This window comes from Zalophus californianus, chromosome 13, assembly GCF_009762305.2.
Source record: "Zalophus californianus isolate mZalCal1 chromosome 13, mZalCal1.pri.v2, whole genome shotgun sequence".
Classification (NCBI taxonomy): Eukaryota; Metazoa; Chordata; class Mammalia; order Carnivora; family Otariidae; genus Zalophus; species Zalophus californianus.
Window position 1 is genome coordinate 35,675,496 of NC_045607.1, and position 23,320 is coordinate 35,698,815.

At 42.0% G+C, this 23,320-nt stretch overlaps 1 protein-coding gene across 13 annotated transcripts in view; it reads left to right on the forward strand.

Annotated features, from left to right (window-relative positions):
* The window catches only part of RNF38 (ring finger protein 38), a 129,771-nt gene extending 121,096 nt beyond the window's left edge, over nt 1-8,675 (forward strand). For all 13 annotated transcript variants that reach the window (XM_027615041.2, XM_035723544.1, XM_027615040.2 and 10 more), the window contains 3 exons: nt 1,991-2,112; nt 4,292-4,391; nt 5,785-8,675. In XM_027615041.2, the coding sequence (XP_027470842.1) occupies nt 1,991-2,112; nt 4,292-4,391; nt 5,785-5,847 (285 nt within the window). In that variant the 3' untranslated portion in view covers nt 5,848-8,675. The remainder of the gene's footprint in view (nt 1-1,990; nt 2,113-4,291; nt 4,392-5,784) is intronic.
* Nucleotides 8,676-23,320: the final 14,645 nt, after the last annotated feature.

Here is a 23,320-nt window from a genome sequence, read left to right on the forward strand (position 1 = left end):
ACTGGGAGAAAGGAGGTACTGGCATAAAATCAATAAGCGTAATAATAGCATAATGGAAGCATAACTGTCTTAAAATCCATGATTTCTTAGTGATAACTTCAAAAAATTAGTAACTCATTGGTCTTTTCCTGCATTTTCTATTTAAATTATGCTACTGAGTACAGTTTGATATGGGACAGTGGCTCAGTATAGTAATATTTCATCTAATAAATTAAGGTGATAGAATATTACCATTTTGCCATCTTTAATGGACTAATGGACCTAAGCAGTATTCCATTAGTGGCTGCTAATGTAATAGGTAGGCATGATGAGCCTTATGGAAATAGTCAAAGCTACCAATTTATAGGAAGTATAAGGGACAAGAAAACAGAAGTCTCAGGGTAGGTAGGTTCGGTCAGCAAAATTCAGACTGTGGGAATTTATACAAGCAAGGCATTGACCTGTTTTGTTCACCAGATATAAGAGTATAAAAAAGATATTAGAGACATACCAAGCATTGGTAAGATATGGATTTATTTGGATCCTGATTTGAACAAACTGTTTTTTTTTAATATTTTTATTTATTTGTCAGAGAGAGAGAGAGGCAGGCAGAGGGAGAAGCAGGCTCCCTACTGAGCAAGGAGCCCCATGCGGGACTCGATCCCAGGACCCCCAGATCATGACCTGAGCCAAAGGCAGATGCTTAACCGACAGAGCCACCCAGCCGTCCCTCCAACCTAGACTTTTATTAATGATAAAGTCCAGCCTAGTCTTCTCAGTCCAGACTCAAATAATTAACTCCTTTGAGGGATGCCTGGGTGGCTCAGTTGGTTAAGCATCTGCCTTTGGCTCAGGTCATAATCCCAGGGTCCTGGGATTAAGTCCTGCATGGGGCTCCTTGCTCAGTGGGGAGCCTGCTTCTCCCTCTCCCTCTGTACTTCCCTACTTGTGCGCTCTCTTGTTTTTCTCTCTCTCTCTGACAAAAAAATAAATGTTAAAAAAAAAAAAGTTTTTGAAAATAATTGAAACAATCAGAGGCATTTGACATTTAAGGAATGGTTACTTTTTTTTAGGTGAGATGTTGTTATTGTGGTTATATTCTTTTAAAATATCTTTTATTTTTTAGAAGGGTGGTTCTCAACTTGGGGACAGTTTTATTTCCCAGAGGCTATGTAGCAACATCTAGAGACAGTGTTGACTGGGGGTAGGGTATTAGTGGCATCCAGCAGCTAGAGGCCAGGGATGCTGCTAAACATCCTACAGTGTACAAGTACAGCCCTCCCACAGTAAAATTTTGTCCAACCCCAAATGTCAGACATGCTGAGGTGGACAGATTGTTTTAAAGATACACAGAACTATTTTACCAATTAAATATAATGTTTTAGCTTTGTTTCAAAATAATCTGGGGTTTTAGGAGTGGACAGTACTTCATGAAATTAGTCATGAATTGTTGAGCCTGGGTTATAGGCATGTGGAAATTCATTATACTGTTTTTCTAGTATTGTATATATTTAAAATTTTCCATAATAAAGGTAGGTTGAGTTTTTCTTTTGTTTGTTTGCTTTTAGGGGTTTTTTGATTATTGAAATCGAGAATTTAAAGAGAGGGACACCTGGGTGGCTCAGTCGGTTGAGCATCTGCCTTCGGCTCAGGTCATGATCCCAGAGTCCTGGGATCGAGTCCTGCATCGAGCTCCTTGCTCAGCGAGGGGCCTGTTTCTCCCCCTGCCTGTGCACGCTCTCTCTTTCTCGCAAATGAATAAAATCCTTAAAAAAAAAAAATTTAGGGGCACCTGGGTGGCTCAGTTGTTAAGTGTCTGCCTTCGGCTCAGGTCATGGTCCCAGGGTCCTGGGATCGAGCCCCACATCAGACTCCCTGCTCAGCAGGAAGCCTGTTTCTCCCTCTCACACTCCTGCTTGTGTTCTCTCTCTCTCTCTCTCTCTCTGTCAAATAAATAAAATCTTTAAAAAACAATTTAGAGATGAAAACTCTCTCCTTTTTCCCTCTCTAGGCCCTGTTAAATCTGGCAGAGCGGCTGGGAGAGGCTAAGCCTCGAGGACTGACTAAAGCAGATATCGAACAGCTTCCTTCTTACCGGTTCAATCCTAACAACCACCAGTCAGAACAGACTTTGTAAGTACATCTTTCCTACATCACTCTGAAATTTCCTTTTCTACCTTTATAAAATAAAAGCTTGAGAGTCAAGTGTAACTTGATAAAGATAAGTAGTCTCTATTGTATACTGCAGGCCTGTGCTGTTTGGTAAGATAGCCACTAGTCATCTGGGGCTGTTTAAATTAAATAAAAAGTTAAGTTTCTTTATTACACTCACAAATGATGCTGTGTTAGAAGATGTAGACTATTTCTGTCTCAGAAAGTTCTGTTCGACAGTCCTGTTCTGGACTTTTAGGTTGCCCAGAAATTTTATGGTTTCATTTCAAACTTTAGAATATTTTATGTAAGATTGAAGAGTCTCGTACATGTACAGGTTGAGGTTTTTACCTAAATATTCTGCTTATTATAGTATCTACAGTAACAACTTTACCGAGACCTAATTCACATGTAAAGTGTACAATTCAGTGGTTTTTAGTATATTCAGAGAGTTTTGCAACCATCTTCAAATTCAAATGTACACCATTTCTTCACCCCAAAAAGAAATACCTGCCCACTAGCAACCGCTTCCTGTTTTTCCCCAACCCTATCTATTCCAGTATAGCCTCCCACTAATTTACTTTTTTATCTCTGTAGATTTGCCTGTCCTATACATTTCACATTAATGAGATCGTACAATATATGCTCTTTTATGTATGGCTTCTTTAACTTAGCGTAATGTGTTCAAGGTCCGTCATGTTGCTTCTATCAGTACTTCTTCCTTTTTATGGCCAAATAATATTCTGTTGTATGGATACACCAAATATTGCTTATCCTTTCCTCAGTTGATGGACATTTAGGTTGTTTCCATGTTTTGACTAGTAGTAATAATGTCCTGAACATTTGTGTACAGAATTTTTCTGTGGATATATGTTTTCATTTCTCTTGGGTGTCTAATCATATGGTAGCTTTGTTTAACCTTTTTTTTTTTTAAGTTTTTATTTATTCATTTATTTAAATAGTCTCTACATCCAGCATGGGTGCTCGAACTTACAACCCTAGGTCAAGAGTTACATGTTCTTCTGACTGAGCCAGCCAGGCGCCCCAACTTTGTTTAACCTTTTGAGAACTTCCACGTTTTTCCAAAGTGGATATACCATTTTACATTCCCACCAGCAATATGTAAAGTTTCTCCACATCCTCTCCAGTGCTTATTATTATTTCTTTTGATTCTAGCTGTCCTAGTGGGAGTGAGGTATTAAGGTTTTATCTCCATTTCCCAGATGGCTAATGATGTTGAGCTATTTTACTGTACTTATTGGCCATCTATGTATCTTCTTTGGAGAAATGTCTGTTAACATCTTTGTCAATTTTTAAATTGGGTTGTCTTTTTATTGAGTTATAGAGGTTATTTATATGTTACACATACAAGTTGTTCCCTTATGAGATACGATTTTCAAAAACACCCCCCATTTTGTAAGTTGTCTTTGCACTTTCTTGCTGGTGTCTTTTGAAGCACAATTTTTTTTTATGTTCAATTTATCTACTTTTTTTGTTTCTTGTGCTTTGGTGTCATTTCTGCTAAACCATTGCTTATTCCAAGGTCATGAAGATTTACCCCTATGTTTTCTTCTAGGAGTTTAATAGTTTTTAACTCTTAATTTAGGCCATTGTTCCACTTTTCTGTTAATTTTCATGTATCATGTGAGGTAGGGGTCCAACTTCATTCTTTTGTATATAGGGGTCTGATTGTTTCAACACGATTTTGTCGAATATTAATAGTGTCTTCAGTATTAGGACAGCTTGGATGTTTAACCAGTGTTCTTTTTTTTTTTTTTTTAAAGATTTTATTTATTTATGAGACAGGGAACACAAGCAGGCGGAGTGGGAGAGGGAGAAGCAGGCTTCCCACCGAGCAGGCAGCCCGATGTGGGGTTCGATCCCAGGACCCCGGGATCATGACCTGAGCCGAAGGCAGATGCTTAACGACTGAGCCCAGGCGACCCTAACCAGTGTTCTTGATGATCTCTCAGTAAAGCAAAGCACTCGAAATGTCTTAATATCATGATTTTTTTCAGGATATTGATAGATTATTTTGTCTTAAACTTTAAATGACAGTTTGAAAAGTGAGATGGTAAATGGTTTTATCTAGGCTTCATTAGTCATAAAGCAGACAACCACTTGGATTTATGGTTAAATGATCTTTTTTGCTTTTTTTTAGGTGTGTAGTATGCATGTGTGATTTTGAGTCAAGGCAGCTACTTAGAGTTTTACCCTGTAACCACGAGTTCCATGCCAAGTGTGTCGACAAATGGCTTAAGGTAAAGTGATGGCATCTGTGAAGAGAGTAACACTGAATTTTCTTTGTTATTGACCATAGTTTTATGTAAAATAAGTCCAATGTTTGGTGGAGGATGGATAAGGAGACAAAATATTCAGTGATTTCTGCAAATGAAGAGAAAAGGCCAGTAAAAATTAACTAGAGTCATCAATGTGGGAGTGATTGTGCAAAACTTTAAAATGGGTTATCTGTCCTTAATCATCAGTATATCCTTTCCAGTTGTGTATAGGGATGAGGCCTGAACTTGCTGGGCCAGTTTCCTGTGAGAGTTTAGAAGGGGACCCCACTGGACCTCCTTTGTCAGAGATTTACATGGGAAATGAACCACTAGTGCTTTTATTTAATTCTGATCATTTTCTCTTTTGTAGATATGAAAAACCCAAAGGACACAAATTCTGTATTTTATAATAGTAGAATAAAAATATGCGGTAAAATAATTTAAAAATAGTCAACTTTATTATTTTTTAAGAGTATTCTGATTAGGAAATAGTACCTTTGGTTAGAAGGCCACAGTTTGGTGAGGAAGAAAGATGAGTTAAAATAGAATCAGTCCTCTGTGTGAGCACAGAGTAAGGGTGCCCAGTTTAGCTCAAGCCAAATCCTGAGGGCAGAGAGTCTTAACTTTTTAGAGGAAAGTATTATATATGCACAGCCCTGCGGTGTAGGAACAGACACTGATCAGAAAACAGCAGATTGCATATGGCTGATTAGCAAGAGTGGCAGGAGAAGAGATGTTCAAAGATTCGGCCAGTGACCGGCTTACTGTGAAGTCACAATGCGTGTGAAGGAGTGTGGACTCGATCCTGGAAATGATGTGGAAGGCTATGACTGAGATTGTGTTTTATCAAGATGACTGACCACCGTTTGGAGAATGGAAAAGGAGAGAGATTTCTGAGATGGAATGGTGATGTTCTGGGCTAGACAGAGAAGGAATACTACTGGCAACCGGATGAAAAGAAGAGGACTGATTTGAGAGCTCTTATAATGTACAGATGGGAGTATTTGATGAATAACATGCTTTAGAAAGTAAGAGAGCAGGTGATATTTAGTTTTGTGGCTTTGGCAACTCAGAAAATGGTGGTGCCATTTGTTGAGAGGTCATTTTAAGCTAGTTATTAAATCTGCCTGAACTGGTGATAGGTAATCTTGTCTATATGTTGAAACAGACCTATAAAAAAAAAATCATTCATCGGCTGCTAAGTCTTTGAGTTTGTGGTATATTTTTTAAAAAGAGAGATTAAATGATTGCTTTGTACTTCTTTAAAGGAATAAAGAGTGTAAAAACTATATGGGAAGTAAAAATAGCTCATTGCTTTTCACATGTTACATTGTGTGAATCACAGTTCAGACACGTTTTCTCTTTTGTGTTTTAGGCAAATCGTACTTGCCCAATCTGCCGAGCTGATGCTTCAGAAGTGCATCGGGATTCAGAATGACCAACCTAAGAGCACAAATTTAGTTTGGGTGTTCCTCATCACATGTATATACGAACTATCCATTGAACTTAATCTGTGTGGCTTCCAGCCCTCCCTTTACCAAAAGGGTCAATGGACCTTTCTTTGCACTGTGTGACTTAATCAACTATAAAAGCTTACAATTAGTCTTCACAATTATGGGATTGTTATACTAACCGTGTGATTGGAACTCCAAAGACTTTTTCTTTAGCTTAATTTTGTGTGTGCACTAACATTCCCTGGTTTTTGTGTGATCATTCCGAGTGTTGCTGCAAGATTACAGTGGACGTGATCTTTTAGCATGTGCTTTTATAAAAAGTGGTAGCTCCAGATGATATAGCAATCTACCTTATATAGAGCCTTCAGAAACTGTGAGTGGAAATGAATGCAGCGTATGACTGTTGGTGATAAATGTATCTGTGTGTGGGAGAGAGTGTGCACAACTACTTGTGTGAGGGCATGGTAGCTAATGTGTGTATGAGATCCTATATACCAGCATGTACCAAGAATGTGTGTGTAGTTTTAATTATGCTGCAATGTATAATCTGGTGTGTTATTTAAACAGCACTAGTACTGTACACTGGTTTTTTCCCTTGTGTTTGCTGTTGCACACTGATTGCTAAGGGTGCATCAATGATAAGCATTGAATACTCCATCCCTTCCCTCCCAGTGAATGGAATGAGAAAAGCCTTCTTCCTTTGCTTCAGGCAGCTGTCACCTTCTCTTCGTTGGTGGTCCCAAGTGGGTCACTTAAGAAAAAAAGTGTAACAGATTTCTCACTCCATGAACCGGATTTTTTGATTCTGTTGTGAAAAAAAAAAATTTTTTTTTTTAATCTCCAACTTGCTGTTTCCAAAAAGAAGGTGCAATATCATACATCATCAGTTAGCAATATTAGCATTTCAATCAGTGATTTGAATGTTGATACTTTGTTTTTTCCTTTACATTTCCAGTAAGCTTCTTAGAGGAAGTACCTGTGATTTTTTTTTTTTTTTTAATGTTTAGGTTTGTAGTCTATTCTGAAGATATTTGAGTAATATATTTCTAAGAATATCGCTGGTCCCATGAAGTCTCACCTCCTTTACTTCCACCAGAACAAAATCTGTTAGCTAATTCAGATTGACTTCTGATACGTTCTTTGTTAAACTCTCATAGGCAACTAAATTGTTTTAAGAAACTATATTTCTGTTTGTATCGATTCACCTGCCAACCTTCAATTCTGATAGTTTTCTAGTTCTTTCCTCAGTAAATGTGCTTCTCATGGAAACCCTCATTTCCAGGATGGATCAAGTGCTGTGACAGCCCGAATTCTTAGACCTGATGTGCTTTGATGTTTTATTGCTTTTTAAAAAAATTTTTGTTTGAATGAGAAAAATTTAATATAACAGGTCCAGAATACTTGCAGTATAAATGAAGATTTGATTTTTGTATAAAAAATGTAAAACAGGAATTGACCTTCATTTAGTTGATCTGAAATAATACATAGCTGTGTGGGGTTTTTTTATAGGTCCATTGAACATCATTTAGATTGTTTAAAGTCATTTTTCCAGCAATGTTTTGATTCCTCCCTCGTTCTTTTATTGTCTTCAACATTGTCTCTTCCTGCAATTGAGGTCATTGCTTTGTTTGCAGTAGCACAAGCTGCATAATCCCAGTCAGGACTGTGATGACTTGCTGCCAGCCTCACTCAGCTTTCAGTTGGCTCTGTGTCAGTTTTCTACTCAGTGTTAACTACTCGTTACTGCCATGCTACTTGCCTTCCCTTTGAAGTCTCTATAAGCTCATCCCAGCTTAGAGTTCAGTAAAGTCAATTCTCACAGAAGCACAATTTTGCCCTTTTCCGGACACTGTTGCCTCTATCTAGTCAGACAAATAGGATTTTGCACACTTTCTGTTCGCCCCTGTATTTGTCAGTGCATCAGAAATACATCTCAACAGTGCTAAGGTGCACATGTTACTTTTCAGTCATTAGGACGTCCCCCCCCCCCGGTTCCTGATGAATAAAAAGCGTGTTGAAGACCAAAATTATTGGCGTAATCAGCTACATTATGAATCACGTATAGTTTGATCTTTATTTTTTTTAATTATAAAAAATCATGTTTAAAATGGCAAAAGCTCATCTTATACATAGACTCTTTTATATAGCTGCAAAAAATTTATATCTGTACAGATCTAACATAACACTACTACACTCAGTATTCATTTTATTGAAGCATGCAAGTAAAGCACTTTTTCTAATTTATATAGATACCTAATTAACAAGGCACATTGTACTAATGACTAGGAAAAATAGCTCTTTCTTCCCTCCCTCTTATGATGAATTCTTGTCATAATATCCCTTTTCCAGCAAATTTTTGAGAGGCAGTTGGCAATTTAGGAGGCAGCAGGGTCTATTTTGGTAAAATCCTGAAGTAATGTTGCACTCTTGTGACTGATCTCTCTTTGGGAATGTCTTTCTTTGCATGGGGCCCTTAGAGATGTGTACAGATTTGCTTATTAAGTGGTTAGTGTGTATTAGGACCATACATTGCATGTGTTCTGAACCAGCTCAGACTAGCCACAGTGAGCAACTTCATGGCTAGCAAAAGAAAGGACAGTTGATTCATGCCCAGCTGTTGTCACCTTGAGCGATGCACCAGATAGCAGGCAGATGTTGGTTTGTTGCCTTCTTCCTCTTTTCTCCTAAAACAATACTGGCTTTACCATCTTAACTCTGCTGTGGGGTTTAATTTTGTGTTGTTTTGCATGAATTATCATCTTTGAATTTTTTTAGCGTGCCCCCACCCCCATAGAACAAAAAAAAAAAAAAACAAGGCCTCCAGGTATCAAGATCTCATTAGGATTTTCTGTCCTGAATTTTTTTGAGCAAAATCTGGAAAATGTGAAAGCATATTTAGATTTTATATACTCTCTGAAATGTGATTTATTAAGATTCTTAAATCTGGGCCTCTTATAGTATTTTGAATGAGATCTACCAACTCAAAGAGAATATTTTTCACAGATATCTTTAGGCCTTCATTAGAAAGCTATTTCCCCCCCCTGTTGGTACATTTGGTTACCTCATTTTGCTGTTTGTTTCAGATTAAGAAAGCTTACAGGGGTGTTTTTTGGAATCATTTGCTGAGTCATTTCCTCAAATCATATTCCATTGTATCAGTTAACATATAGTTTAAATGTACGTATTATAAATATCTGTAACCAAATCATTTGAAGGCTTGATAAATTTTTAACAAAGTTTGTACATTTTTTATGAAAGTTACTAGTAATGCTTTACTAAGTAGTGCAATGAATTTTTATTTTTAATCCCTGTGCCCAATTTTGGAGTTGAGAGGGTTGTTGGTAATAAATGTATGATGTACACTTAAAATATTTTGTGTTTCGTGTTACTGTATTAGGGAAGGGGTAGGGTTGTATGTAGTTGAAGGGAGGGTTGTAGGGAGATACTGGCAGGAAGATGGAGCCATTGAGCTACCTGTGGCTAGATTTAATTTTTAGACTATAATTCAGATTTTTTCCGCATTTATGTAAACATCTTAGAAACACGAAAACAACTAGCATAACTTATGGAACAGAATTATATCCATTAAAAAGCCAAGAAGATAGCTGGATGTAGCCTACACATGTGGCATAAGCTTATTGAACAGTAGGGCCACATTGTAGGTAACTAGATTACTTTCTATATATGTTAACTATAAGTTGCAGGAAAAAAGATGACAATAGATAACTGGGCAAGTTTGTCCCCATTAGCTACAGCTTATGTCCAACTTATTGTCAACATACTAGGGAAGAGGAGCCTCTGTCATTTTCCATACACGTTTGTGTAATCCCTTTCCTTTGACCAAAAAGGAATAAAAGTCATCTACTTCTGTGTATCTGCTGACTGTGGTACTTGAAAAGGAAAGTTAGAAACAAAGTGGAGGCTGGAATAGATTGCACTCGTCCTTCCGCTTTCAGGGCCTGCGAGGAGGATGCCCTCTGACTGGCTCCAGTACCTAACTGTTAGAAACATTCAGTAAAGTGACCAAGTCCTGATTGTTTCTCTCATTTTTCCAGCATATTGGAAAGAATGCTTGTGTTGGACTTTGAATGCCTCCAGAAACCCACAGCTTGTCTGTCTTAATGTCTCTATGGTCTCATGATTCCCTACCTGCGGTAAGGCAGGGAGGCCCGTGCAGCTATTTAAGCACTTGAAATGTGGACAGTCCCAACTGAGATGTACATTTATACACTGGGTTTCAAAGACCTGGTATGAGGAAACATAAAATATCTCAGTAATTTTTACACTATTCCAAAGACCAAAGGCCTATAAACACAGGCCCTGTAGCAGCTCTTATAAGCCAGCTCTCTTCCTGTGCCATGGTGATGGCAGCCCTGGGTTCTGAGTCACTAGCTGGAAAACAGCTGTCCTAGAAAGCCTCTGGATTCAGCAGATTTTCTGTGAGCAACAGAGGCCCTTAGATACGATGTGCAGTGTAGACTCTCACCAGGACTTCATCTTTGCCCATTTATTTCCCCCTTTTACAAATCTTTTTCATGTTAAATTCTTAAGTCATCTACTAAACCTTGGGTGTGTCAAATGTGCCAGTTAAAGCTCACTGGCTTCTGTTACTTTTTTTTTTTTTTTAAGATTTTATTCATTTGAGACACAGATATACACAGAGAGAGAGCATGAGCAGGGGGAAAGGCAGAGGGAGAGGGAGAAGCAGGCTCCCCGCTGAGCCAGGAGCCAGATGTGGGGCTCTATCCTAGGACCCTGGAATCATGACCTGAGCCGAAGGCAGAGGCTTAACCATCTGAGCCACCCAGGCACCCCAATATTGTTTTTTCTTAATCAATCACAAAACCTGATTTGTACCAAAGGAAAAAAATTCTTGTGAGTGTTTGTGATCACATTGCTACAAGTGTTTCAGGTCTCTTGTATGTTTCAGATTACTGAACTAATATAGACTGAACTATATACATGTGGCTCAGAAGTGTAATGAGCCACAGTTGTAATTAAAGATTTTTTAGTAGCCACATTAAAAAGTAAAATGAAACAGTGGAAATTTTTTTTAAGATTTTATTTATTTATTTTGACAGAGACACAGCGAGAGAGGGAACACAAGCAGGGGGAGTGGGAGAGGGAGAAGCAGGCTTCCCGCAGAGCAGGGAGCCCGATGTGGGGCTCGATCCCAGGACCCTGGGATCATGACCTGAGCCGAAGGCAGACGCTTAACAACTGAGGCACCCAGGTGCCCCAAAACAGTGGAAATATTTTTAATATATTCTACCTAACTTACCCAAAATATTTCAGTATGTGATTAGTATAAAAATGAGATGTTTTATGTTTTCTCATACCAAGTCTTTGAAATCCAGTGTGCAAATTTATAGTACATCTCAATTTGGACTATCCACATCTCAAATGCTCAAGTAGGTTACCTGTGGATGGTGGCCATTATGTTGGGACGGGATGGGTCTAGACTGGGATAATGCCAGGTTATCTGGTTTCCAAAGAATGAAATGTTACTCCTGATACCCTGAAGACTTAACATTCTACCATTGCATGCTTTAATAAACTATAGTGTGGTTAGCACTGTTTTACTCTTTGTATAATTGAATGTAACTTTTGCTATATTCAGTACATAAATAATCAGTACATAAGAAGCTGACTTAGTTGTGAACAGCATGTATAGCTGGCCTCGATAACATTCAAGAACAGAGTTTCTTCTTGGTACATTCCCTAATCAGATATCGCTGAGCACTTTCAGGATCCATGGCACTTTGAAAGATTATTTGCCAATTAGAGAATTGGGCATTCTGAAGGATTGGGAGGAAGAAACTTCTAGCCCACATTGAGATGATGGGGTAGATTCCTACTGAGGTTGCCCTACAGTGAGTATGCTCTTAACGTCTTTCATGTGGCTCTCTCTGCCTCCCAAAATGGCAAACAGGAAATACAGGAATAAGATGAAGAAAGAAAAACATAGTGACACCCAGGGAAATTGAAGGTCACCTTACAGTCTGAAGTCCGAAAATGTGCTGTAGAATCAGTATGGATGTCTCCCACTATAGAGGAAATGAAGGGCAGTGAATTGTTAAGTAAAAAGGAACCCACTTTCCCTTCAAATATCTGATTCTTGGTCTACACATGGAAACAGTATAGTAGCTGGTTAATAACACCTGTAGCCAACACCCAGCGTCTGCCAATACCCATCAATGTGTCCAGTAAAGGTGTTCACAAGCTGCTTTTTTAACCTTTTCAAGGAGTCCCTTCCCCACAGCCTCTCCTTAATAGTAAACTGAGAGATTTGCAATATGATGGCCTCTCTCTAACCATTACCTCAGTCCTTTCATTTGGTAAGAATTTTTATATTATCCAACCTTATTGGTAGTTACCAGTTCTCATAAAGAAGGGTTCTACAAACAAGTAAGATAGGCTTCTGAGAATGTAAACTTAATCCTAGTGAAGATTGACATTTCTGTTGATGGAGCAGGCATATGGTATCCACGTGTTCTAGTTCTTTTTCTCCCCTTCTGCTTTTGGACATGTTAATACTGGGCTTAAGCTAAATCAGAGGAAAATAACCTTGACCCTTGTACCAAAATAAGGCCAACGTTCCCAAGAAAAAAATGAACGCTATCTGGCGATTCAGGCTCCTAGACTTCCCTGGTTTTGGTATCAGTAAGGAGGAAAATAGATTGCATTTACTTTTTTTTTTAAGATTTTACTTACTTGTTTGACAGAGACACAGCGAGAGAGGGAACAGAAGCAGCAGTGGGAGAGGGAGAAGCAGGCTTCCCGCGGAGCAGGGAGCCCGATGTGGGGCTCGATCCCCGGACCCTGAGATCATAACCTGAGCAGAAGGCAGACGCTTAACAACTGAGGCACCCAGGCGTCCCTGCGTTTACTCTTAATTCTAGAATTTCTAAAAGAAATTTGGATGATTTTTTTTTTAAGATTTTATTTATTTATTTGAGAGAGAGAGCACATGAGAGAGGGGAGGGTCAAAGGGAGAAGCAGACACCTTGCCAAGCAGGGAACCCGATGCAGGACTCAATCCTAAGACTCCAGGATCATGACCTGAGCTGAAGGCAGTCGCTTAACCAACTGAGCCACCCAGGCTCCTTGGACGATCTTTCTAATCCAAACTACTAAAGTTTAGTTGGGGAAACAAGTCAGAAAGGAAAAAGTGATTGGATACCTGCCTGGCTCAGTGGGTAGAGCATGTGAGTCTTGATCTCAGGGTAGGTAGTGAGTTCAAGCCCTGCATTAGGGATAGAGCTTACTTTAAAAAAAAAAAAAAAAAAAAGGAAAGAGTTCAGTTTCTTTTCCCTCCAAAATGAGAGATTGCGGTCTTTCCTAAAGTGCATTCACAGCCCCCAAGGCTATGCTCCACAAGCTTCTATAGAGCACCAGTTTATGCCAGGCAGCTTTGGAGTCAGGAGTTAGGTAGCTAGTGTGTCCTTTTCCTAGGGCTGCTGAAACAAATTACCACGAATTTGGTGGCTTAGAACAAATTCTCTCACTGTTCGGAAGTCAGAAGTCTAAAATCAAGTGCAGGGTTGGTTTTCTCTGGAGGTTCCAAGGGGCAATCTGTGTCTCTCCTTGGAGTTCTTTGGCTTGTAGATACGTAACTCCACAGTCTTTCTGCCTCTCTCTCCACGTGGGTTTTCACATCTCCCCTGTGTGTCTCTGCATTTTCAACTGAATGGAAGGCCCTGTGCCTCTACATAGAGGTCAGCTGTATGGGTACCTTAGTTTTGTCCCATCTCGGGAAATTATTTGAATCTGTTCCAACAAATGAACTCAGAACTCCAGAGTTTATCATAAAACATGACCAAACATTTTGACCTGGGAAATGTTGGAGGAGTTTATTACTTTATCTTCAACAGTCGAAGATAAACCTCAGTTGCTCTCACAAACTGATTCAGAGTATATCCATGAAAATACGTTAACTGTAAAAGTTAACTATAAATGTATCGTCGGGTAAGTGAGCAGTTAGCAATGTTTTTTTTAAGGGGAGTGAATAAATAGGAACAAGCCTGCAATGTATGTCCTGTCCCATGTGTACAGTTTGAGCCATGATGGTTTCTTTGCTGAATCAAAATCAGATGAATCTGCAAAACATTATCGTAAGTAAAAGAAGCCAGACAAAAAGCCACATGTGCAGTTCATTTATGTGAAATGTCAAAGGCAAATCTATGGCGACAGATTAGTGGTTGACTAGGGCTGAGGGGATGGGAGGCTGGGGGTGACCGCTAAGGAGTGTGGGGTTTCTTTTTGGAGTCATGAAAAATATTCTGAAATTGTGATGGATGTACCATTGTGTGAATATATTGAAACAAATGCATGCACTAAAATACATGTATGAGACTATTCATAGCAAACTGTAATCACCCCAAACTGGCAACAGCCCAAATTTTTATCAACTATTGAATTGATAAGTTATGGTTGAGTTTTATAACAGTATTTTAATACAGCAAAGAGAATGACCTACAAGTATGCAGAGCAACATGATGAATCTCATCAAATATATTGAATAAGACACAAAAGAATTCATACCAATTATTCCAATTATATATATACATATATATTATATAAATATATAGATATACATTCCGGTTATAGAAAGTTCAAAAACAAGCAAAGTGGATCTATGCTATGAAAAAGTATGATGGTGGTTGTCCTTCGCTTTGGAGGTTGTAGTGACCAAAGGGTGCAGAGGGTATGAGCGGGGAGGGGTACATCCAGGCTGTCAGTAATTTTGTTTGTTGATCTCTGTGCTTGATGACACAAGTACTTCAGTTTGAGAAATTTGTTGTGCTTTATGATTTGTTCAGTTCTCTCTATGTATAATTCCATAAGCTTTATTTTAAAAAAATAAAGGGTAGGTCCCACTCTGTGACCCTTTTATTAGAAGTATAGCTATACAACACACATGGGCAAATGCATTTTTAACCGTCTTGAAGGAGCCAAACCAGGTACGTTGATATCCCCAATGGCACATGTTGCATCCCATAAAACCTAAACAAGCGAAAACCTGAATCAGACAACCCCACCCCTCCATGTGTGAGAGCAGGAATAATTTGAGAATATTGCCTTCATGCTAATAAAAGATAAGCATGACATCCACACCAGAGGGCACTATTGTACACAACCAAGTTCCAAATAAAAGCTTTTTTTTTTTTTTAAGATTTTATTTATTTATTTGACGGACACAGCGAGAGAGGGAACACAAGCAGGGGGAGTGGGAGAGGGAGAAGCAGGCTTCCCGCGGAGCAGGGAGCCCGATGTGGGGCTCGATCCCAGGACCCTAGGATCACGACCTGAGCTGAAGGCAGATGCTTAACGACTGAGCCACCCAGGCACCCCCAGATAAAAGCTTTTTAATGTATAGGTCAAGATTGATGTGGTTATAAATGTCCAAGATGTGCCTTAATGTTGCTTTTATTTACAGAAAGCATAAGAAATCTGTTTTCTTGGAATCGTACAGGATCAGGACAGCTCAGAGACTCACTCCTTTAACATTGTGTTTGTTCCGTACTGGGTAGGATTTCTAACAGTTTAAATGTTTTTTAATGTTTAACCTACAACTGGTTTGTTTGCTTGTTTGGGTTGCATTCCAAAATGCAATTTTATTTAAAATCAGGCTCCCTTTATATTGATCAAGATCGATTCATAGATGGGAGCTCAACTCCCATGCTCCTTCCACATGCAAGCAGGTGGGACGGGGGCAACTATATCTGCCAAGACCTGCCCCCACCAGTCCCAGGTTTACCAGTGGCTTCTTTTTTTTTTTTTAATATTCTATTTTATTTATTTGAGAGAGAGAATGAGATAGAGCATGAGATGGGGGAGGGCCAGAGGGAGAAGCAGACTCCCCGCTCAGCAAGGAGCCCGATGCGGGACTTGATCCTGGGACTCCAGGATCATGACCTGAGCTGAAGGCAGTCGCTTAACCAACTGAGCCACCCAGGCACCCTACCAGTGGCTTCTTAAATGTTGAGGCAGATGGACACTTTTCAGTCTTAGTCTTGCTAGACTTCTCTCTGGTGTATGACACCACTCATTTCTTAGAGCTGTGTGGCTTTGGCTTTCGTGATGTCTCCCCACTCAGTCCTCTTTGTTTCTTCTCTTCTGTCTCTCTGAGTTTCTTTTCTCTGACCTGCCTCTTCCCTGTCAGGGCCCCCTAGGGCGTGTCTTCACCCTCTGGTTTTCCTATTCTGCATATTCTCGCTGGAGTGACTACATCCTCCTATTGATTCAACGGTTCTGTCAGTTCTCATGACTCACAGATTCATACCTGCAGTCCCAGCTGCTCCCCCGGAGCTTCTGCCTGCCTTCCCAGCTTCCTGCTGAACGTACCCTCCTGAACCTCCGCTCCCGAATATCCCATAGGCACTCCATCTCAGTGTCTCCAAATATAAACTCATCACCTTTCCCCCAAGCTTGTTTCTCCTCCTGTATCCTCTATTTCTGTTTGCTGGCCCCACCAGCCGCCCAGATACCCTAGCCAGAATCAGGGAAGTCCTCTGACTCACTCATCTCTGGCCTCCAAATTAATCAGTAGTCCCTTTTTCTCCCCTTCCTCCACAACCGTGGTTCAGTTTCCATCATCTGCTTTCTCAAGATCTTGCTTCCAGGCTTGCATCCCTCCCACCAACCCTCTTTTTCAGACCTCTCCACAGCTTCCCAAGTGAGTCATTCAAAATCGGGCTCCCTTCACCACCCACCCCCACCCAAAGTCCCAAACCCTTCAGTAGCTCTCCATCACCTACGGTCTTTTACATTTCTTCCTTTTTTTTAATTTAATTTAATTTAATTTTATGTTAATCACCATACATTACATCATTAGTTTTTGATGTAGTGTTCCATGATTCATTGTTTGCATATAACACCCAGTGCTCCATTCAATACGTGCCCTCCTTAATACCCATCACTGGGCTAACCCATCCCCCGAGCCCCCTCCCCTCTAAAACCCTGTTTCTCAGAGTCCATAGTTTCTCATGGTTCGTCTCCCCCTCCAATTCCCCCCCCTTCATTTTTCCCTTCCTACTATCTTCTTTTTTTTTTTTGACATATAATGTATTATTTGTTTCAGAGGTACAGGTCTGTGATTCAACAGTCTTACACAATTCACAGCACTCACCATAGCACATACCCTCCCCAATGTCTATCACCCAGCCACCCCATCCCTCCCACCCCCACCACCACTCCAGCAACCCTCAGTTTGTTTCCTGAGATTAAGAATTCTTCATATCAGTGAGATCATATGATACTTGTCTTTCTCTGATTGACTTATTTCGCTTAGCATAATACCCTCCAGTTCCATCCACGTCATTGCAAATGGCAAGATATCGTTCCTTTTGATGGCTGCATAATATTCCATTGTGTATATATATATATATATATATATATATATATATATATATATATATATATCCATTCATCTGTTGATGGACATCTTGGCTCTTTCCACAGTTTGGCTATTGTGGACATTGCTGCTATAAACATTGGGGTGCACATACCCTTTTGGATCACTACATTTGTATCTTTGGGGTAAATACCCAGTAGTGAAATTGGTGGGTCGTAGGGTAGCTCTATTTTCAACTTTTTGAGGAACCTCCATACTGTTTCCCAGAGTGGCTGCACCAGCTTGCAGTCCCACCAACAGTGTAGGAGGGTTCCCCTTTCTCCACATCCCCGCCAACATCTGTCGTTTCCTGACTTGTTAATTTAAGCCATTCTGACTGGTGTGAGGTTGGTATCTCATTGAGGTTTTGATTTGAATTTCCCTGATGCCAAGTGTCCATCGCCTACAGTCTTACTCTCCAACAGAAGTGCTCCTAAGTCTGCTGCTAATCGTGGTTCCAGTCTTAACTCAAGGCCCCTACCCTACTGTCTTTTACCCTCTGGCAGCACCAACCTACTTGTGGTTTCTCAGACACACTGTGTTCTTTCTTTATATATTTTCTCCTGCAGACCCCTCTGCCTGGAAGGCCGCTTCTTCCCCTCCTAGCTCTTTTCTCACGACTCAACGCAGGTATCACCTCTTCCAGGAAATCTTCCTTGATCCCTGTGCGCTGGGTTAGACACTCCATCCCTCCTCCTGGAACAACCCGGAGTGTTCTTGTGGGTTCCTCACTGGCCTGTGAGCATCTGGAGCCTGCACCATTCCGTGTCTTTACCTTTAGGGCCTAGCACAGAGTCTGGCACTTGATGGTAGTTCCAGAAAGGTCCCTTGAGTGGAGGAATGGAGAATGACTCAGCTTGAATGGTTAGGCAGCTGGTGGAAACAGTCACCCAAGAAATGAATCTTGCAGGAGGAGTGGGTTTTAACAACAGTGAGACACCCTGTGAGGTGAACACATAGGGGCAGATATTCCATATCCAGGTCTAGAACTCCTGAGAGAAGCTTGAGCCCCTGGGTGTTAGAAACATTTAATTGTGTCAGCTAAGACAAGGCTGACTTCAGGACGCCTCAGAAGGAAGTCTCCTCAGGGCCGGCTGGGGAGCCAACTCCACCTTCTTCCAAATCTGGGCCAGGTTGCACATGACTCGGGATGGTGGAAAATAAACAGACACTCCTTTGCTGAGACGTGTCAGAGAGAGGCTGCTGAGGCTGCCTTTGACTCTTCCAGTCATAGCGAACTGCCCTTCCTGGATTTGTGTATTGAATGACTTAGGTTCAGCTCACCAGGCAAGGGTGAGAGCTGCACCCCACACACCAAATGCATGAGGAGATCACAATCAGGAATGAGCCCCAGCCTGTGCACAGAACACGGATGCCACCAGCTTCTTGCCTACCCAGGGTCCAGCATTTGTCTATAAAGGGCCTTGCTTGTCCCCTATGGGGTGGCTTGTCATGTCTCTTCCTAGGAATCCACTACCCAAACCCAACCTGGAACTAAAGACATTTGCTGGAGGAAATGCACCAGAATTTCATTGCATAGCAATGTGGCAGGAATCTCAAGTTCCAAGCAACCATTTCATTTAAGGCTTCTCAATTCCACTCTGAATTGTGCAACAAACAACTGCAGGAGTTTGGACAACATGCCTGTGGAGAAAGAAAAGTAGGCAACCAGCAGAAGTGGGCTCAAAACATGTTTCCCAGCGACCCACCTGCTGCTGCAAGATCCTGACTGAGCACGCACAGGTCAGTTATCTATTGCTGGTCTGCAAAGAATATACTGCTTCGGGGTTATCCACTGCACTCGTCATGACCTTATTTGACACCCACCCAGAGTGGGGCCAGCAAAGCAGTCATTCACTCACCCCTGTGTGGATGGGTGTGCTGTCTCCAGGATTTTGGAATTGAAGGAGGAGAAAGAAAAGAACAGTGTCTTCAGTGGACACTTGTTCTGGCTCAAAGCTCGAAGAAGCAGAAAAGGTCTGTCTGCAGGAAGAGAGAATGAAGCAGAAACCCAGAGAGGAGCAGAGATGAAAGAAGGGAAACCTAATGGCTGTTCAGTCCCTAATTCTTGTCCCACCTGCATCTCAGGGCTCAGCCTCCAGGAGACACCTTGGACCCTGAAGACAAATTCCCTGTGTTTTGAGTCCGGTGACTCAACTCCAGTTCGCTGAGAATCCTCATACCGGGAACGTGCCACTAACTCCCTGTGTGCCGTGGGTCAATTGCTTAACGTCTCTGGGCATCGTTTCCTCATCTGTCAGCTGAGGGTCATAAGATTCTTCATAGGATCAAAGGAACTAAATGAAATAATTTAGCACAAGTGAAAGTGCCAATGATAGTGCCACCCACATGGCAGGCTTTTCCCGTTTATTTCTTCCCTAAGAGACCAAAGGCACCCCCTAAAGGTCTGGGGTCATTCAGCTCTTGGTGATGGGTGGTTGACACCCAGAATTAATGAAAAATCAGTTCTTTCACCCGCTTAAAGAGGACTCAAGCATTTAGTGCTTCTAAAACAACAGGTGGCATTTTGGGATTCTTGGGTTTGCAGGTCTAGACGTTTTGTCTAGTGAACACTTCTCATTGCCTACTGGTATCCATTCTCTCATTCTTCTTTGACAGGCCCTAGCCATCCCTCCTCCATGCACCCCATGCTTAGAGGAGGGAACTGGCTTCAGTCCTAGATCCAGGGTGGGCCCCGGCTGGGTAAAGGCAATGAACATGCTCCATTTCCCCGGGCGAATCAGGGTTTTCAAGAGGCCACCTGGTCCAAGCAGTGCACGTGAAGCTGAGTCTTACTTGCAATGTTGGCTCAGAGATGCTCTCTGTTCCTCTGGATGTAAAGATGGAAGTACGTATCCCTCTTAGTTCCTGACAGTCATCCTACAGGCATGAGGGAAATTAGCCTCCTCCCCTCCCCTTCCCTTTATTTCCCCTTCCCCCGTGGGGAGGAGCTGTGTGAAAGAACCACTCAGGAAATGACTAGAGGACTCACCGGTGTCCCTGGACTTTGGGGGACAGAAGGCGCGGCGTCTACCACCTACCTGAGAAGTGGAGAGGCAAAGGGTGAGGAGGGGCTGAGCAGGGCTGCACGGGCAGCAGTGACCTCCCACCGGCCAGTGCTGGACAGCAAGCGTTCAGATAGCAAGCTACCTGCACTCGAACGTCTCGAAGGATCGAAACCAGAATATTAACAGTGACTGTCTGCAGAGGGGAGTGGAATTCGGGGTTGAAAGGAGTGGAAAGGAACTCTGATGTTTTAATCCAAGTAGTTCTATATTGCTCAAATAAAACGTGTTCACATGCTACAAAAAAAAAAAAAAAGGAAAGAGAAAAGGAAGATAAAGAATAAAAAAAGTACATACAAGGATGCCTGGGTGGCTCAGTCAGTTAAGCGTCTGCCTTCGGCACAGGTCATGATCCCAGGGTCCTGGGATGGAGTCCCACATCGGGCTCCTTGCTGAGCAAGGAGCCTACTTCTCCCTCTGCCTGCCTCTGTCTCTCTCTCTCTGATAAATAAATAAAATCTTAAAAAAAAAAAGTACATACAATAAACAGAACAGTAAATTGTTTCCTCTAGGAGGCAGTACTGGGAAAACACTTGTATTGATTTTAGATTTTCATTGTGTTTGAAATTTTTACAATAAACATGTTTTATTCTTAGAAGTAGAAAAATATCCAGACAGCACTTAATAAATGAATGAACAAGTGAAAGCCACCATACGGGCCACACAGAACTCTGACCAGTTGGGTGGGACAGCAGCTCCCCTGCCCCAGGGCGCCCCGGTGGGGGAGGCACTGGCACCAGTAGAACTCTCTGTTTCTCGGACTGCCCACACCTGGCGGGGTGGGGGGTTATCCAGCGAGGACTGCAGACTGGTCTGTGTTCAGGAGCAGTAGTGGTTAACTTTCTGACGGGGAAACTGAGGCACACTGGGAAAAGGAATTCAAGTAGGGGGTTAAGAGAGAGGTAGGGCAGGACTGGGACCTGGTTGCCCTAGTAGCTGGCATCATGTTCTTTCCATGAGTGGTGTTCACGTGGATGGTGGCCAACAAGGGGGCTTCCCCTCCTCCACTCTCCTCCAACCAGCAACGGAGCAACTCAACCTATTTGCTCTTTGGCAAGTAAATGAGATTGGCGAGGTTTATTGTTTGCCTTTGTTTTTTTTTATTGTTTTGTTTTTACAACACTGGATTCCTAGGAAAAATGAAGAGAGCACTCTTTACTTACTGTGCCCCTATAGAAACCTGGAGTCTCTGTAATGCCTGTAAGTAACTTCACGCACTCTCCACTTCTCCTTACCTACACATTAGCTGCGGGTTACTGGGGAAGTATTTCTGGAGCAGTAAGTCTGATGAGAGAGCTCTACAACCTAGAGCTTTGTTATCCCCAGGGTCGGATCTTAAGCCATCCATACCAGTTCTGGCAGAACCTCTCCTCTCTGGTCCGAGCCCCTTCCTATTGGCTCCTGGCCACACTCTTCCATCCGCCAGGACTGACCTGGAGTAATGGGCTGTTCCCAGAGTTAACGTGTCTTTGATGCATGGCCAGACTCCACAATAACTTTCTTAATGAAACAGGGAAACTGCAAAGTTCAAGTGGGTGTTTAGCCCTGAGCTTTGGCTCATACACTCAGTGATCAAATAGCAGTGGAGTCCTCAAACAAAGACCATAAAGTTCTCATCTCGACCTTCTTGAGAAAAGATGTTTGGGGTCTGGGAGTTCTTCAATAGGCCGGGCAGCCGGCTGGCAGGTGTTAGGAGCCGGCTGGGAGTTTTAAGCAGACAGCTGCTGAGTCTAAGGAGCCAGCTGATGGTGCAGAGGGAGAGACCCCTAAGGGGCCGGGGTCCCCGAGCCTCTGCTGGTTTCAGCTCTGACTTAACGTGCTTAGATTTGGTTGTACCGTGTGTTGGGGTTGGTGGTGGGGAATGTCAGCAGTGACTTCCCCTTACTTTATGTCTCCGGGGACCCTCCACCCATTTTCTCCCACGTCACCATCCTGTTCTCTGTTGGCCCTTGGTCAACTTCCTACAGCGACAGACATGAGCAACAAAGGGCTTTGTGTCTTCTGAAAAGGATGTTGAAACGGAACTGAACATGCCTGTGTTTTCAGAACCTCCCATTTGCTGGCCGCTCTTCTGGGTTCTTAACCTTTCTGTGTGCCATGAGCTCACTCCTTTGGCAGGCTGGCCAAGCCTGTGGACTGCTTCTCAGAATGCTGTTTCTAATGCCTAGAATAAGTACAAAGGGAAGGATCAAACTAAAATATAGTTACCAAACTATAAACAAATCTGCCATATGGAAAGTAAATGCTACTTTATTAACGCATTGAAGGAAAAAAATCTAGCAGGTCTAATAATGACTATGCTTTTGTTTTTGTTTTTTTTAAGATTTTATTTATTTATTTGACAGAGAGAGAGAGAGCACAAGTGGGCAGAGAGGCAGGCAGAGGGAGAGGGAGAAGCAAGCTCCCCACCAAGCAGGTATCCTGATGCGGGGCTCGATCCCAGGACCCTGGGACCATGACCTGAGCCGAAGGCAGCTGCTTAACCAACTGAGCCATCCAGGCGCCCCAATGACTATGCTTTTGAAGAGGTGATGAATGGAAGTGATAATTCATGGTCTCTGCCACAATTGTGCTATGAAAACATGTGACTCTGGCAGGTGACAAAGTCACGGGTCCCCTGCTATATACCATGGTTTGTGGCCCACATGCTTAACCGAAGGAAAATCTAAATTGTAGTTGGAAAAGCAGGCTGTCGTCTTTTCCTTACTTATATTTTATAGACCCTCTCAGTTCTCTCGTGGACCTCTAACTGAGCCCCCAAGTCAAGGCTTCTGCCTGCAAGAGGCCCTTTGCCTGGTAGTGCTGGCCTGGGTCTTGCAGCCAGGCCCCCACCTTTACTCTCACCCCCGCCCATAGACCCCACCCCCTCAGCCTCTCCTTGGTGCTCTTTCCTCAGGGCAGGGGGTAATATTGTCAGATTTAGGTGGACTTGGCAAGAGGCAGGGATTGTATGGAGTTCCCCCAGTAAACCAGCAGGTAGATGGGTGATGTCAACCT